The sequence below is a fragment of the Castanea sativa genome, chromosome 11 (assembly GCF_040712315.1).
Source record: "Castanea sativa cultivar Marrone di Chiusa Pesio chromosome 11, ASM4071231v1".
Classification (NCBI taxonomy): domain Eukaryota; kingdom Viridiplantae; phylum Streptophyta; class Magnoliopsida; order Fagales; family Fagaceae; genus Castanea; species Castanea sativa.
In genome coordinates, this window is record NC_134023.1 from 1961485 (window position 1) to 1972541 (window position 11057).

Consider the following 11057-nt stretch of genomic DNA (forward strand, 5'->3'; position numbering starts at 1 on the left):
TCTCATAGAGGAAATTCACATGCTGGTTCAAGGAATCCGATTTAGTCAATTTGTATATGTGGTTGATGTAGTCACGCTCTAATATATGGATACAGGAATTACAGTGTTGTTTTTTAATCTGCTTTGGCGGCTGATGAAACTGTTTGTTAAGCAAGTTATAAATTTCTAAATTTTTATTTATAAATAAATAAAATTCTTACTTTTTTTTTTTTCCCCATTTTCTACTGATTTTCTGCAATTTCTTATTTGCCACCAACTTTGGGCAGCTCTTTGAGGGCCCTCCAGGCCTCTGATTTGTGCAAATAAGGTATTGTTGGAAAGCTTGTAAGATTAACTTCACAATGGTACCATATTGGCATCAATCAGACTTTTAAATCAAAATTATCAACGATGCAGAAAGAACTATGTATATATCATGATTAAATGTGCTAGTCTTTAATGGGAAATACTAGTAAAAAGGCTTAATTTGTTACAAATTTAAAGTGCAGGTGTTAAATTGTTCAAATAAAAAATACAAGGATCAAATTGACACTCAGTTTTAAATCCAGGTTGACATTTGTATAAACCTCCTTATTTTAATAGGAGTAAACCTCACAAATTGGCTACATGAATTCTAAGGAGGCTATAGCTTATGTTCTAGAGATGGTCTATTTATCTCTAATATCTGATTCCAAATTAACAGTGGGCCATTCAATACTACAAATATGTTCCCCTCCTGACCAGAAGGATTGAGTAAATGACATCTATCTTCTTATTTCAACATAATTATAAATAACCATTTTTTTAAAGTATCAAACCAAGATAACAGCTCCATTAAGGTCTAACAAATGTAAACAAACGCAATCTGGCATTGAATTTCCTTCATGACAAACATCCTGAGCCCTAGAATTAAAGCTTTACTAGTGTGATGAATAAACATGATCATCCTACAAAAACCAGCAAGCAACAGCAGAGAATTGGCTTGACTGATAACCTGATATGCAAATTTGAACAGCAATAATAAATAGATTTATTTATACAAAGAAACAGCAGCCAATCACTATGTTATACTGAAATATTCCCAAACAAACACAGCTCATAAAACACTGCATAACATCCAAAAACTGTGACTTTCCATTATCCCTAAACAGCAAATCACTCCCCATCTACTTTACTTCTTTGTCGGCCTTCTGTTCCAGGGTAGCCTTAGTGTCACTTTGTTTTGGGATTTCCTGTATTCTCACATATGGTTTCCTGGTCAATGTTTCTCCTCTTAGAGCAGCAACATAACGGTCGTTTGTGTCCTCTTTGCGCTGCAGCTCTCCAAGGTACTCTGCCAGTCTCTCTTGATTCACTTTCCCCATCATCTGATTGATTTGCAATTTCAAACAATTGAATTGTCATGATGTTCTTCCACTTTGGAAAGAAAACGCTTCAATGAAACAACCTCAAAATCGAGAACCTCGTTGACTAAACAGTTGCAGTGAGAACTTAAAGAATGCACAATCCTTTAAGTATATCGAATTAGAAATGAATTGGGAGAATATCACCCACATACACATACACTTAAAGCAAAAGATACAAATCAACTCTCAGCTATATTATTAAAAACTACTTATATATATCATAGTTGATTATGATACTTGTGTTCCTAATCTATAAGTCAAGAGAATATGAATTAATTGACATAAAACAAAACAAAACTTAGGTACAATTCCTTAGATTCCATACCTAAGGTTCCTCAACGTTGCATTGACCAACCAATACAAATAATGTTATCATTTCCCAAGGAAAATTAAATTCAATGATACAACTTATTGGCCAATGCAACCACATGGGTTGAATTTAGTTGGGTACTACAACTAAGTTTTACCTCAGACATGAAAAACCATGTAATGAATCTTACGTTAAAGATCCATGTAAGTTTTTATTATCCCAATCCCTAAACTCAAATAAATCTTATTTTGCAAGGTGTGTCCAATAGTATCCAATCCAAGATGTATTGAAATGTTGTGATCCAAAATTTATAAAGGAAATAAAGTTAACATTTGGGATATGTTTGACAAATATTGCATTTGGTAGGAAACAAAGATTACTGGACAAATATACATGCATGAAACATATAAGGGCTGGTTTATAAGTATCAAATGCTCCATTGAATCTCAGCCTCCACAAAAAATCAGGATGGAGCTCAAGGGCAATTAACCCCCATAAGATTTTTTTTTTTCTTAATGATTTCAATTTTGAATTTTTTTTTTAATTTTAATTTTTGATAGGTAAGGAAAATATTTTATTAAGAAAAAACTAGCCAACCCGAGTACATTGGGGATGTATTGTGGGGCAAAATTCAAGAACCAAAATTACAATGATCAAGTAAAGCCAAAAAGGAAAAACAAGAAAAATGCGACAAAGCCACACTCCAACCAAGGAGAGTATGCAAGAAAAAAGACTTAATCTCTAGCAAAGACCGTTCACATCCCTCAAAGCATCTAGCATTCCTTTCTCTCCAAATACACCACATCAAACAATGCGGCACAAGTCTCCAAAAAACTACTTGCGATATCGCCCGAATTTACTTTGCCAAGACTCAAACAACTCAAATACTGTACGAGGTATAACCCAACGGAGTCCAAAAAAAAAAAACGCCAAAGACCACAGCTTAGAAGCTATGGGCCAATGAAGTAGAAGATGATCCACTAACTCCCTATATCTCTTACACATATAGCACCAATCAAGAACAATAATACCTCTTATTAGATGTAAGAACCTTACCTAAAGAGGCTGACCATGAAAAGAAAGTCATCCTTGGAAGGACCTTCGATTGCCATACCAACCTCCAAGGGAAGGAGAGAGTAGGAGGGTAGAAAGAAAGATAGAAACATTTATTCATAACTAACAACTAATGTGACATTCACAATCCCTCTCATTCTCAGACACAGCAAAAACATAAATCTAAGAATTTTGATATCAAATGATAAAAAGCCCAACAACCCAACAAGCGAAACTATTAATAAAATGATGGGCATAGAAAGATTTCAAAGAGAACAGAAAGCATATTATGCTCCTAAAATTAGATGTTGTACCTTAGTTTCCCCAATATTACAATAATCAATGCAATACAAATAATGTTTTTTTTCTTTTTCTTTTTTCCCAAGAACAATTAAATTCAATGATATAACTTATTAGCCAATGCAAAATTGTAACCACATGGTTGAATTTAATCGGAGAACCTAAGGTTGTGAACTTACAAAACGTACCCAAATTTTACCCAGGTCGTTAAACCCCATATAAAGAACCTTTTGTTTATAGACCCAAGTAAGTTCTTCATCCCAATTCCTAAACCTTAAAACAAGTCCTATTTTGCAAGAAATAAAGTTCACAATTGGGATATGTTTGACAAGTATTGTATTGGGTTGGTTTTAGAAGTACCAAAATGTTACATTGAATCTCAGCCTCCACACAAAATCAGAATCTAAGAACTAATGTCACAACCCAACAAAAACATAAAATCTATGAATTTCCCACACCAAATGATAAAAAGCACAACAACCCAACAAGCAAAAAGATGAATTGAAATGATTCAAAGAGAAGAGAAAGCGTGCGTACGAGAGTTTCGGGGCGAGCGGTCTGGCGAAGACGAGCTTCGAGCTCAGGGTTCTGTTTGTTGGTGAACTGCATGACGCCGTAGCCGATGACTCCAGGAACGACGCCGCATATGGTAGCGAAGGCTAGGAAGAATGGCTTTGACTCCCTCGTCCTCCTCACCAGCCACCTCCACGTCGTGCTCTTCTCCCACAGTAACGACATTTCTTCCAAATCTCTCTCTGTCACTGTCTCTGTCTCTGTCACTCAATTTTCTCGACCTATTCCGACCAATTACTATATGGGCTTTCTATTTTTGTTTTGGTTTTATGAGCCTTTGTTTTGGGCCTGTACAATATATATGGATATCAAATACAATTCATCGTTAGTGATATCTTTGGTTGGTGATTTTTTTTTTTTTTTTGGTAATAAGGAACTTTCATTAAAACTACAAATATTTCCTTTTAAAAAAAATTAAATTTATCTCTTCTAATCATATGGGATTTAAAATTGAAGACCTGTCCAGATTAAATGAAAAAACAATTCATCTATTATACATGTATGAGCTAGAAATCTGCAGACTCAAAAGGTAATTGAGCTTGGTCAAACCCACCGCAATTAATTTATAGAGATGAGTGTTTGGATTAACAATTGGATTGTTTTATGATAATTCTAATTCAAAGATGACAATCTGGCAAGAAATTAGCACTAATAATGTTCACAAAGGGGAAAATTATTATTCTTATCTTCTCGGAATGGCCAACGACCCTTTTACACTTAAGGAAAAACAAGTATAATCACTATTTTCTCTTAATTTTACTATTTGATTCTCTCACTTCTCCCTCCGATCCCTATTCACTGGGGATCTATTGTCTTTTATGGTGGTCTTCCTTTGATCTTGACCCTCCACTTGGAGGGTTGTTAATTCTCCCTCAAGATGCTTGTCTCATTCCTCCTTTTAGGGCCCTACTAAGTAAGTAACATGTTGTGTTGGCGTTGTTCAAATGTCATTCAACCAGTAATACGGCTAACATAGTTGGTGCAGTGCATTCAATGCAGAGGTGATAGTAGTTTTTTTGGGAAGTTTCCTCGTCATAGGCTCGGACCAAGAACTCTGACCTCATGTAGATTCCTTCTCTCAAGCTGTCTTCATCCGACCTCCTTCAACAGGCTAATTGCTTCAAGCCACATGTCTTTTCTTGAGCCACCTTGGATTTGGTGGGTTGATGGTTGGGCTGTTAGGCTCCTCAGATTCGGCCCAATGGGACTAGTCTATCTAGCCTCCCACAATACATTACAAATCTGAAGGATTATTCAATATCAAGTCATTTTAAATTTTAAATGATGTCATAGTTTATAGATGATTAGAATAAAAATAGATAAAAACGGAATGGTGAGAATATTTCTAGTGCAATGGATAGAATCTTTTCTTTTCTTTTTTTGGATAGAACAATGGATAGAATCTTGTTTTCTACCATAAGTGCATTTAAGAGAAGGGAGAGAGTTACCTCCTATTAGTTATTTACTAATATTATGCCCTTGCAATGCACGGCTTAATTAAAAAGTCATATATAAATAAATCATAATTGATGAACCATTCAATAAAACCACATCAATTTATAAATATAATTGAGCCACTTTATACAAACACCATTTACGACTTCATAACTTTGTTTTTTATAGAAACTTTATGACTCCATAACTTGTAATGATCAAATAAGTAAAACCCACCAAAAAATGGAGAGAAAAAAAAATGCAATATGACATATCCAATAAAAAAAAATTAAAAATGAAAAATACCTCACCTTTATGCTACGCATATGTTTGGCTTCATAGAACCCTTTATGAATATTTTTACAAAATTAAATATTTATTAGTATCAATAAAATAAATGATGAATAAAATAATAAAAGAATAGTTTTGGAACAATATCATATATATAAACAAATTTGAAAGTTAAGCCATAGAGAGAATTTCGAACTACATGAAATATATTATATGCACAAAACCTAATAACATGACACATGGCTAAAAAAGAGGGGGGAATCAAAAATAATTCTGGTAGTTATTGGTTAGAATTTTAATTCTATTAGATGTTATTATGAAACACCATACCTTTATTTTTAGCATAAATCTACCTAAATCATAGCAAAAAAAAAAAAAGCATAAAACTACGTAAATTTTTTAATTTTCTTAAAAAAAATGACAATGCACTTAGACATGCAAATCTAAATATTAGAAACCAAAACAACATGGTTTTTGTATGATGAAAATTAAAGATAGAGATCAAGGTTAATTTACCTGATTATTGACACATCCAAATATCCAATACCAAAATTGAAGGGGATAAAAATAGGAAATGGGTATTCCTATAGAACTCGAAGGGACGGAGAGCATGAAGACGGATCGACACCGTAGGTGGCGCAATCATGACGGTTAAATTTGGCTGAGTATCCGTCATGTATGGATTAATGGAAGATCCCAGGTTGTATGTCATTTGATATGTTTTAAATCAACTTTTGCTTTATCCTCACGCAAGCGTGCACACTTGGACTTCTTGCGACACAGGTTTGAGAAGGCTCCTATATGGAAAGGAACTTGAGAGGGAAGTTGTATCCTAAAAGAAAGGTGATTCCACCCAATATAAATACCCCAGAAACCCTAGATATGGAGGTACGCACATTTGACTCAACTCTGGCATTCTAGGGTTGTAAAGAAATTCTAACTTGACCTTCGGAGGGTTTTTGGCCGGCACCACACCGGTGCTCTCTTTTGGGTCTCTTTGTTTTCTCTTTGCAGGTATTGACTCGACTCGGATAGTGCTTGCAACTCACTGGTAATTTTTTTGGCATCATCAGTTGGCGCCATCTGTGGGGAAGAAAATCTTTCGATTATTTCAGCCTCGCTCTATTCCTGAGACAAAGAGTTGTATGGTACTCACTCGATCGATGACAACAAACAACAATCAAGGCGACGAACCGCCCGCCACAGCTCTAGAGAGGTAGGTCCAAACGCTTGCGGCGGCAGTTGAGCGCCTCACCAAGCAGAATCATGATCCGGAAGAACAATTGCGACAAAGGACCGCACACCCAAGTGCACCAGGAAGACCAGGAGAGGCGCTAGTCCGAAGGAAGGAACGCGAGAAAGACACGAGGCGCAACGCTCCAACTAGACCCGAGCGACAAGAAACCAATCGACCATCTGTCTCAGACACTTTGCCGACTCACATAGCCGCTGAAATGCAGGAGATGAGGGAACGCATGGATGTGATGATGAACGTCCTTAGAGGACGGGTATCCAGCAACCTGGACGACCTAGTCCATAGAACAGATTCGCCTTTCACAGCGTTGGTAAATTCATGCCCCGTTCCCCCAAAGTTTCACATGCCCTATGTGGAAAACTACGACGGATCCAAAGACCCGTTGGACCACCTGGAGTCTTTCAGAACCCTAATGCATCTTCAGGGTGTACCGGATGAAATCATGTGTAGGGCTTTTCTCACCACATTGAAAGGGCCTGCGAGGGATTGGTACAGTAGGCTCATGCCTAATTCCATCGGCACTTTTAAGGAACTAGGCGCACAGTTCGTATCACACTTTATTGGAAGTCACCGACACAAGAGGTCTATTGCATGTATACTTGGTATTAAGCAACGAGAAGACGAGACATTAAGGTCTTATATAGCCCGCTTTAACAAGGAATCCCTTTCGATAGACGAGGCAGATGACAAGATACTTGTGGCAGCATTCACGAACGGGCTACGAGAGGGTAAGTTCTTGTTCTCTCTATGTAAGAATGACCCAAAGACTATGTCCGATGTATATTACAGGGCGACGAAGTATATGAACGCGGAGGATGCCTTGTTGGCCAGAGACGACTATAAGCCAAGAAAAAGGGAAAGACAAGAAGATACGAAACCAGATAATGGACGAAAAATGGCCATAACCAGAGACCGACGAGAAGACCAGAGATCCAAACCACCTTCAGGGAGGTTTACAAGTTTCACCCCCCTCACAGCCCCAATTGACCAGGTGTTAATACAAATCAAAGATGAAGGACCCTTGACGTTCCCGGGCAAGTTGAAGGGAGATCTGAACAAGAGGCCAAGAGATAGATACTACCGTTTTCATCGTGATCACGGCCACGACACGACGGACTGCTATGACCTGAAGCAACAGATCGAGGCTCTTATCAGGCAAGGAAGGTTGCAGAGGTTCGTGAGGAAGGAGAGAACGGATCAACCCCAAGAGCAGAACCCTAAACGGGAAAACGAATGTCCCAGACCACCGGTAGCAGACATACGGATGATAATAGGGGGCAGCGCTTCAACAGGGTCGTCCAAAAAGGCCAGAAAGACCTATTTACGGACGGTACAAAGCGTCCAGTCGACAGGCTCTTCACTAGAAGGAGAACGACGGAACGGCTCCAGCATCGAGTTTTCGGAAGAGGAGGCCTGGCGCCTTCACCACCTCCATGACGACGCGCTCGTCGTTAGCATACAGGCTGGGGACTTCAACATCCATCGAGTCTTGGTGGACAACGGAAGCTCAGCAAATATCCTTTACTACCCTGCATTTCAGCAGATGGGGATCGCCAAAGAACGCTTAATCCCGGCATGCACGCCCCTCATTGGCTTTGGAGGTTCCCGGGTATATCCTTTAGGATCTATCACGTTGACGGTGACGGTAGGAGACTACCCGCAACAAATAACCAAGGATGTTTCTTTTCTCGTGGTTGATTGCTCCTCAGCATATAATGCCATACTCGGACGACCCACTCTCAATGCATGGAAAGTCGTCACCTCTACCTACCATCTGATGATCAAGTTTCCCACCGAATCCAGAGTTGGAGAACTGCGCAAAAATCAGGTGGCTGCGCAGGAATGTTACGTTGCCATGATGGAAATGGATGACCATGTGCAGGCGATGACCATTGAGGAACAGAGAACAGTAGCAGAACCCGTGGAGGAATTAGAGGAGGTATAGTTGGATGATTAGAGGCCCAACCGAACCACTAGGATCGGAACCTCAATCGACCAAACGATTCGACATGCACTCCTGGTGTTCCTCAAAGAGAATCAAGACGTGTTCGCATGGAGCCACGATGACATGCCGGGAATAGATCCAACAATCATAGTTCACAAATTGAACGTATCACCTTCTTTCTCTCCAGTTCGACAAAAGAAGCGTGTGTTCGCCCCCGAACGGGATCGAGCCGTGGCAGAGGAGGTGCAGAAGCTGCGAGAAGCGAACTTCATAAGGGAGGTGTATTACCCTGATTGGCTGGCCAACGTGGTCATGGTCAAGAAATCAAACGGGAAGTGGAGAATGTGTGTTGACTTCACGGATCTGAACAGAGCATGCCCTAAAGACAGTTACCCACTCCCGCGCATTGACACCTTAGTAGACTCCACCGTGAGACATGAATTATTAAGCTTCATGGACGCCTTCTCGGGGTATAATCAAATTAAATTGGATAAAGCTGATCAAGAGAAAACATCATTTGTGACAAGCTAGGGGCTTTTTTGCTACAAGGTTATGCCGTTCGGGCTCAAGAACGCGGGAGCCACGTATCAATGATTAATGAACAAAATGTTCGTGCACCAAATTGGCAGAAACGTCCAGGTCTACGTGGATGATATGTTGGTGAAAAGTACAAAGGTGTCCGATCATCTGAGGGGCCTCCAGGAGACATTCGACACTCTTCGGACGTATAAAATGAAGCTGAATCCAAGCAAATGCGCATTCGGAGTTACTGCTGGAAAATTCTTAGGATTCATGGTGTCCCAGCGGGGCATTGAAGTCAACCCAGAGAAAGTGAATGCGATTATGGGAGTTCTCTCCTCGAGGGACGGTGAAGGAAGTGCAAAGCTTGACAGGGAAGATAGCAGCCTTAAATAGGTTCGTATCGAGAGCAACGGACAAGTGTCTCCCTTTCTTCAGAACGCTAAGGAGATCTTTCGAGTGGACGGATGAATGCCAAAGGGCATTTGAAGAGTTGAAGGCATATCTCTCTGCCCCGCCATTGCTTAGCCCGTCCATGCCGGGGGAGGAATTGTTCCTGTATCTTGCCGTCTCATCAGCAGCGGTAAGTGCATTTCTCATCGAGGAAGGGAAGATACAAAAACCAGTGTACTTCATCAGCCGGGCGCTAAGAGGCGCGGAGGAGAGATACCCACGGATGGAGAAACTCGCTTTCGCTCTTGTAACTGCAGCTCGAAAACTCAAACCTTATTTTCAAGCACATACCATAAAAGTCCTGACAGATCAGCCGTTGCGGAGAGCAATCAACAATCCTGAAACTGCTGGACGGATGGCTTTATGGGCTATCGAACTGAGTGAGTACAATATCCAATACCAGCCGCGAACGGCTGTGAAAGGACAAGTACTAGCAGACTTCATTGCCGAATTCACTACACCTGAGGAGCAGGGGGCAGGAGAGACGCCCACATGGAGAGTTCACACAGACAGATCCTCTAATAAGCATGCGGGAGGAATCGGGGTCGTACTCCACACCCCGGAAGGAGACAAGATTGATTACATGATTCGTCTGGAATTCCCCACTACAAATAATGAAGCAGAGTATGAAGCCCTGTTGGCAGGGTTGGAGCTTGCGATAGCAGCTGGGGCCAGGAAGGCGGTAGTCTACTCCGATTATCAAATTGTAGCCAGTCAAATTAATGGGGGCTATGATTGTAGGAATGAACGAATGAGAAGGTACCTCGGAGAAGTGAAGGGTCGAATGAGTGACCTCCAATTCACGATAGCTCAGATCCCACGAGAAGAGAACCAAGAGGCGGACCGACTCGCAAAGGCTGCTTCGGCCAAACTTATGATCACCCCAAAACAGGTATTGTCCTTCGTCCAACATTCATCGCTATTAGATAAAGTTCGAGTGCAGGAAATAGGCACCAAAGACGACTGGACGGTTCCAATCATGATGTACCTCAAGAACGGCAAGCTGCCAGATAGCAAAGAAGATGCAAGGAAATTGAAGGTTAAGGCTGCCCGATTCATCCTGATCAAAGACGTACTCTACAAAAGAGGATTCTCCCGACCATACCTAAGATGCCTTGGCTGTGAGGAAGCGGACTACGTGATGAGGGAAGTTCATGAAGGAATTTGTGGAAACCACTCGGGGTTAAGGTCTCTAGTGCACAAGCTACTACGAATGGGATATTACTGGCCGACAATGCAAAAAGATGCCCATATGTGCGTCAGAGCCCGCGATAAGTGTCAACGGTTTGGCAATCTCATCAAACGGCCAACGGAAGAACTCACACCTATGACGGCTCCATGGCCGTTCGCACAATGGGGATTGGACATCATGGGTCCATTCCCGATAGCAGCAAGACAACTGAAGTTCTTGGTGGTTGGTATTGACTACTTCACCAAATGGGTGGAGGCAGAAGCTCTTGCTACTATCACGGAGAAAAACATTCGTAGCTTTGTATGGAAAAGCATTATTTGCAGGTATGGGATTCTAAGAGTGCTCGT

General features: G+C 40.6%; 2 protein-coding genes across 2 annotated transcripts; one reads left to right on the forward strand and one right to left on the reverse strand.

Moving 5' to 3' along the window:
* Positions 1-828: 828 nt before the first annotated feature.
* Positions 829-3879, reverse strand: LOC142614478 (uncharacterized). The gene is made up of 2 exons (XM_075786993.1): positions 3586-3879; positions 829-1346 (listed from the first exon to the last, which is right to left on the reverse strand). The coding sequence occupies exons 1-2, from the start codon at positions 3784-3786 to the stop codon at positions 1146-1148; spliced, it is 402 nt and encodes a 133-aa protein (XP_075643108.1). The 5' UTR covers positions 3787-3879; the 3' UTR covers positions 829-1145.
* A 3986-nt stretch (positions 3880-7865) lies between these two features.
* Positions 7866-8546, forward strand: LOC142615596 (uncharacterized). The gene is made up of 2 exons (XM_075788336.1): positions 7866-8210; positions 8484-8546. The coding sequence occupies exons 1-2, from the start codon at positions 7866-7868 to the stop codon at positions 8544-8546; spliced, it is 408 nt and encodes a 135-aa protein (XP_075644451.1).
* The last annotated feature ends 2511 nt before the right edge of the window (positions 8547-11057 follow it).

Bases quoted from the DNA above. Each gene is read 5' to 3' on its own strand.
- LOC142614478 (XM_075786993.1), bottom strand. From the start codon at position 3,786: ATGTCGTTACTGTGGGAGAAGAGCACGACGTGGAGGTGGCTGGTGAGG. The intron at 1,347-3,585 runs GTACGCACGCTT...CAAATCAATCAG, and splicing joins CCGCTCGCCCCGAAACTCTC to ATGATGGGGAAAGTGAATCA.
- LOC142615596 (XM_075788336.1), top strand. From the start codon at position 7,866: ATGATAATAGGGGGCAGCGCTTCAACAGGGTCGTCCAAAAAGGCCAGA. The intron at 8,211-8,483 runs GTATATCCTTTA...GACCATGTGCAG, and splicing joins TTGGCTTTGGAGGTTCCCGG to GCGATGACCATTGAGGAACA.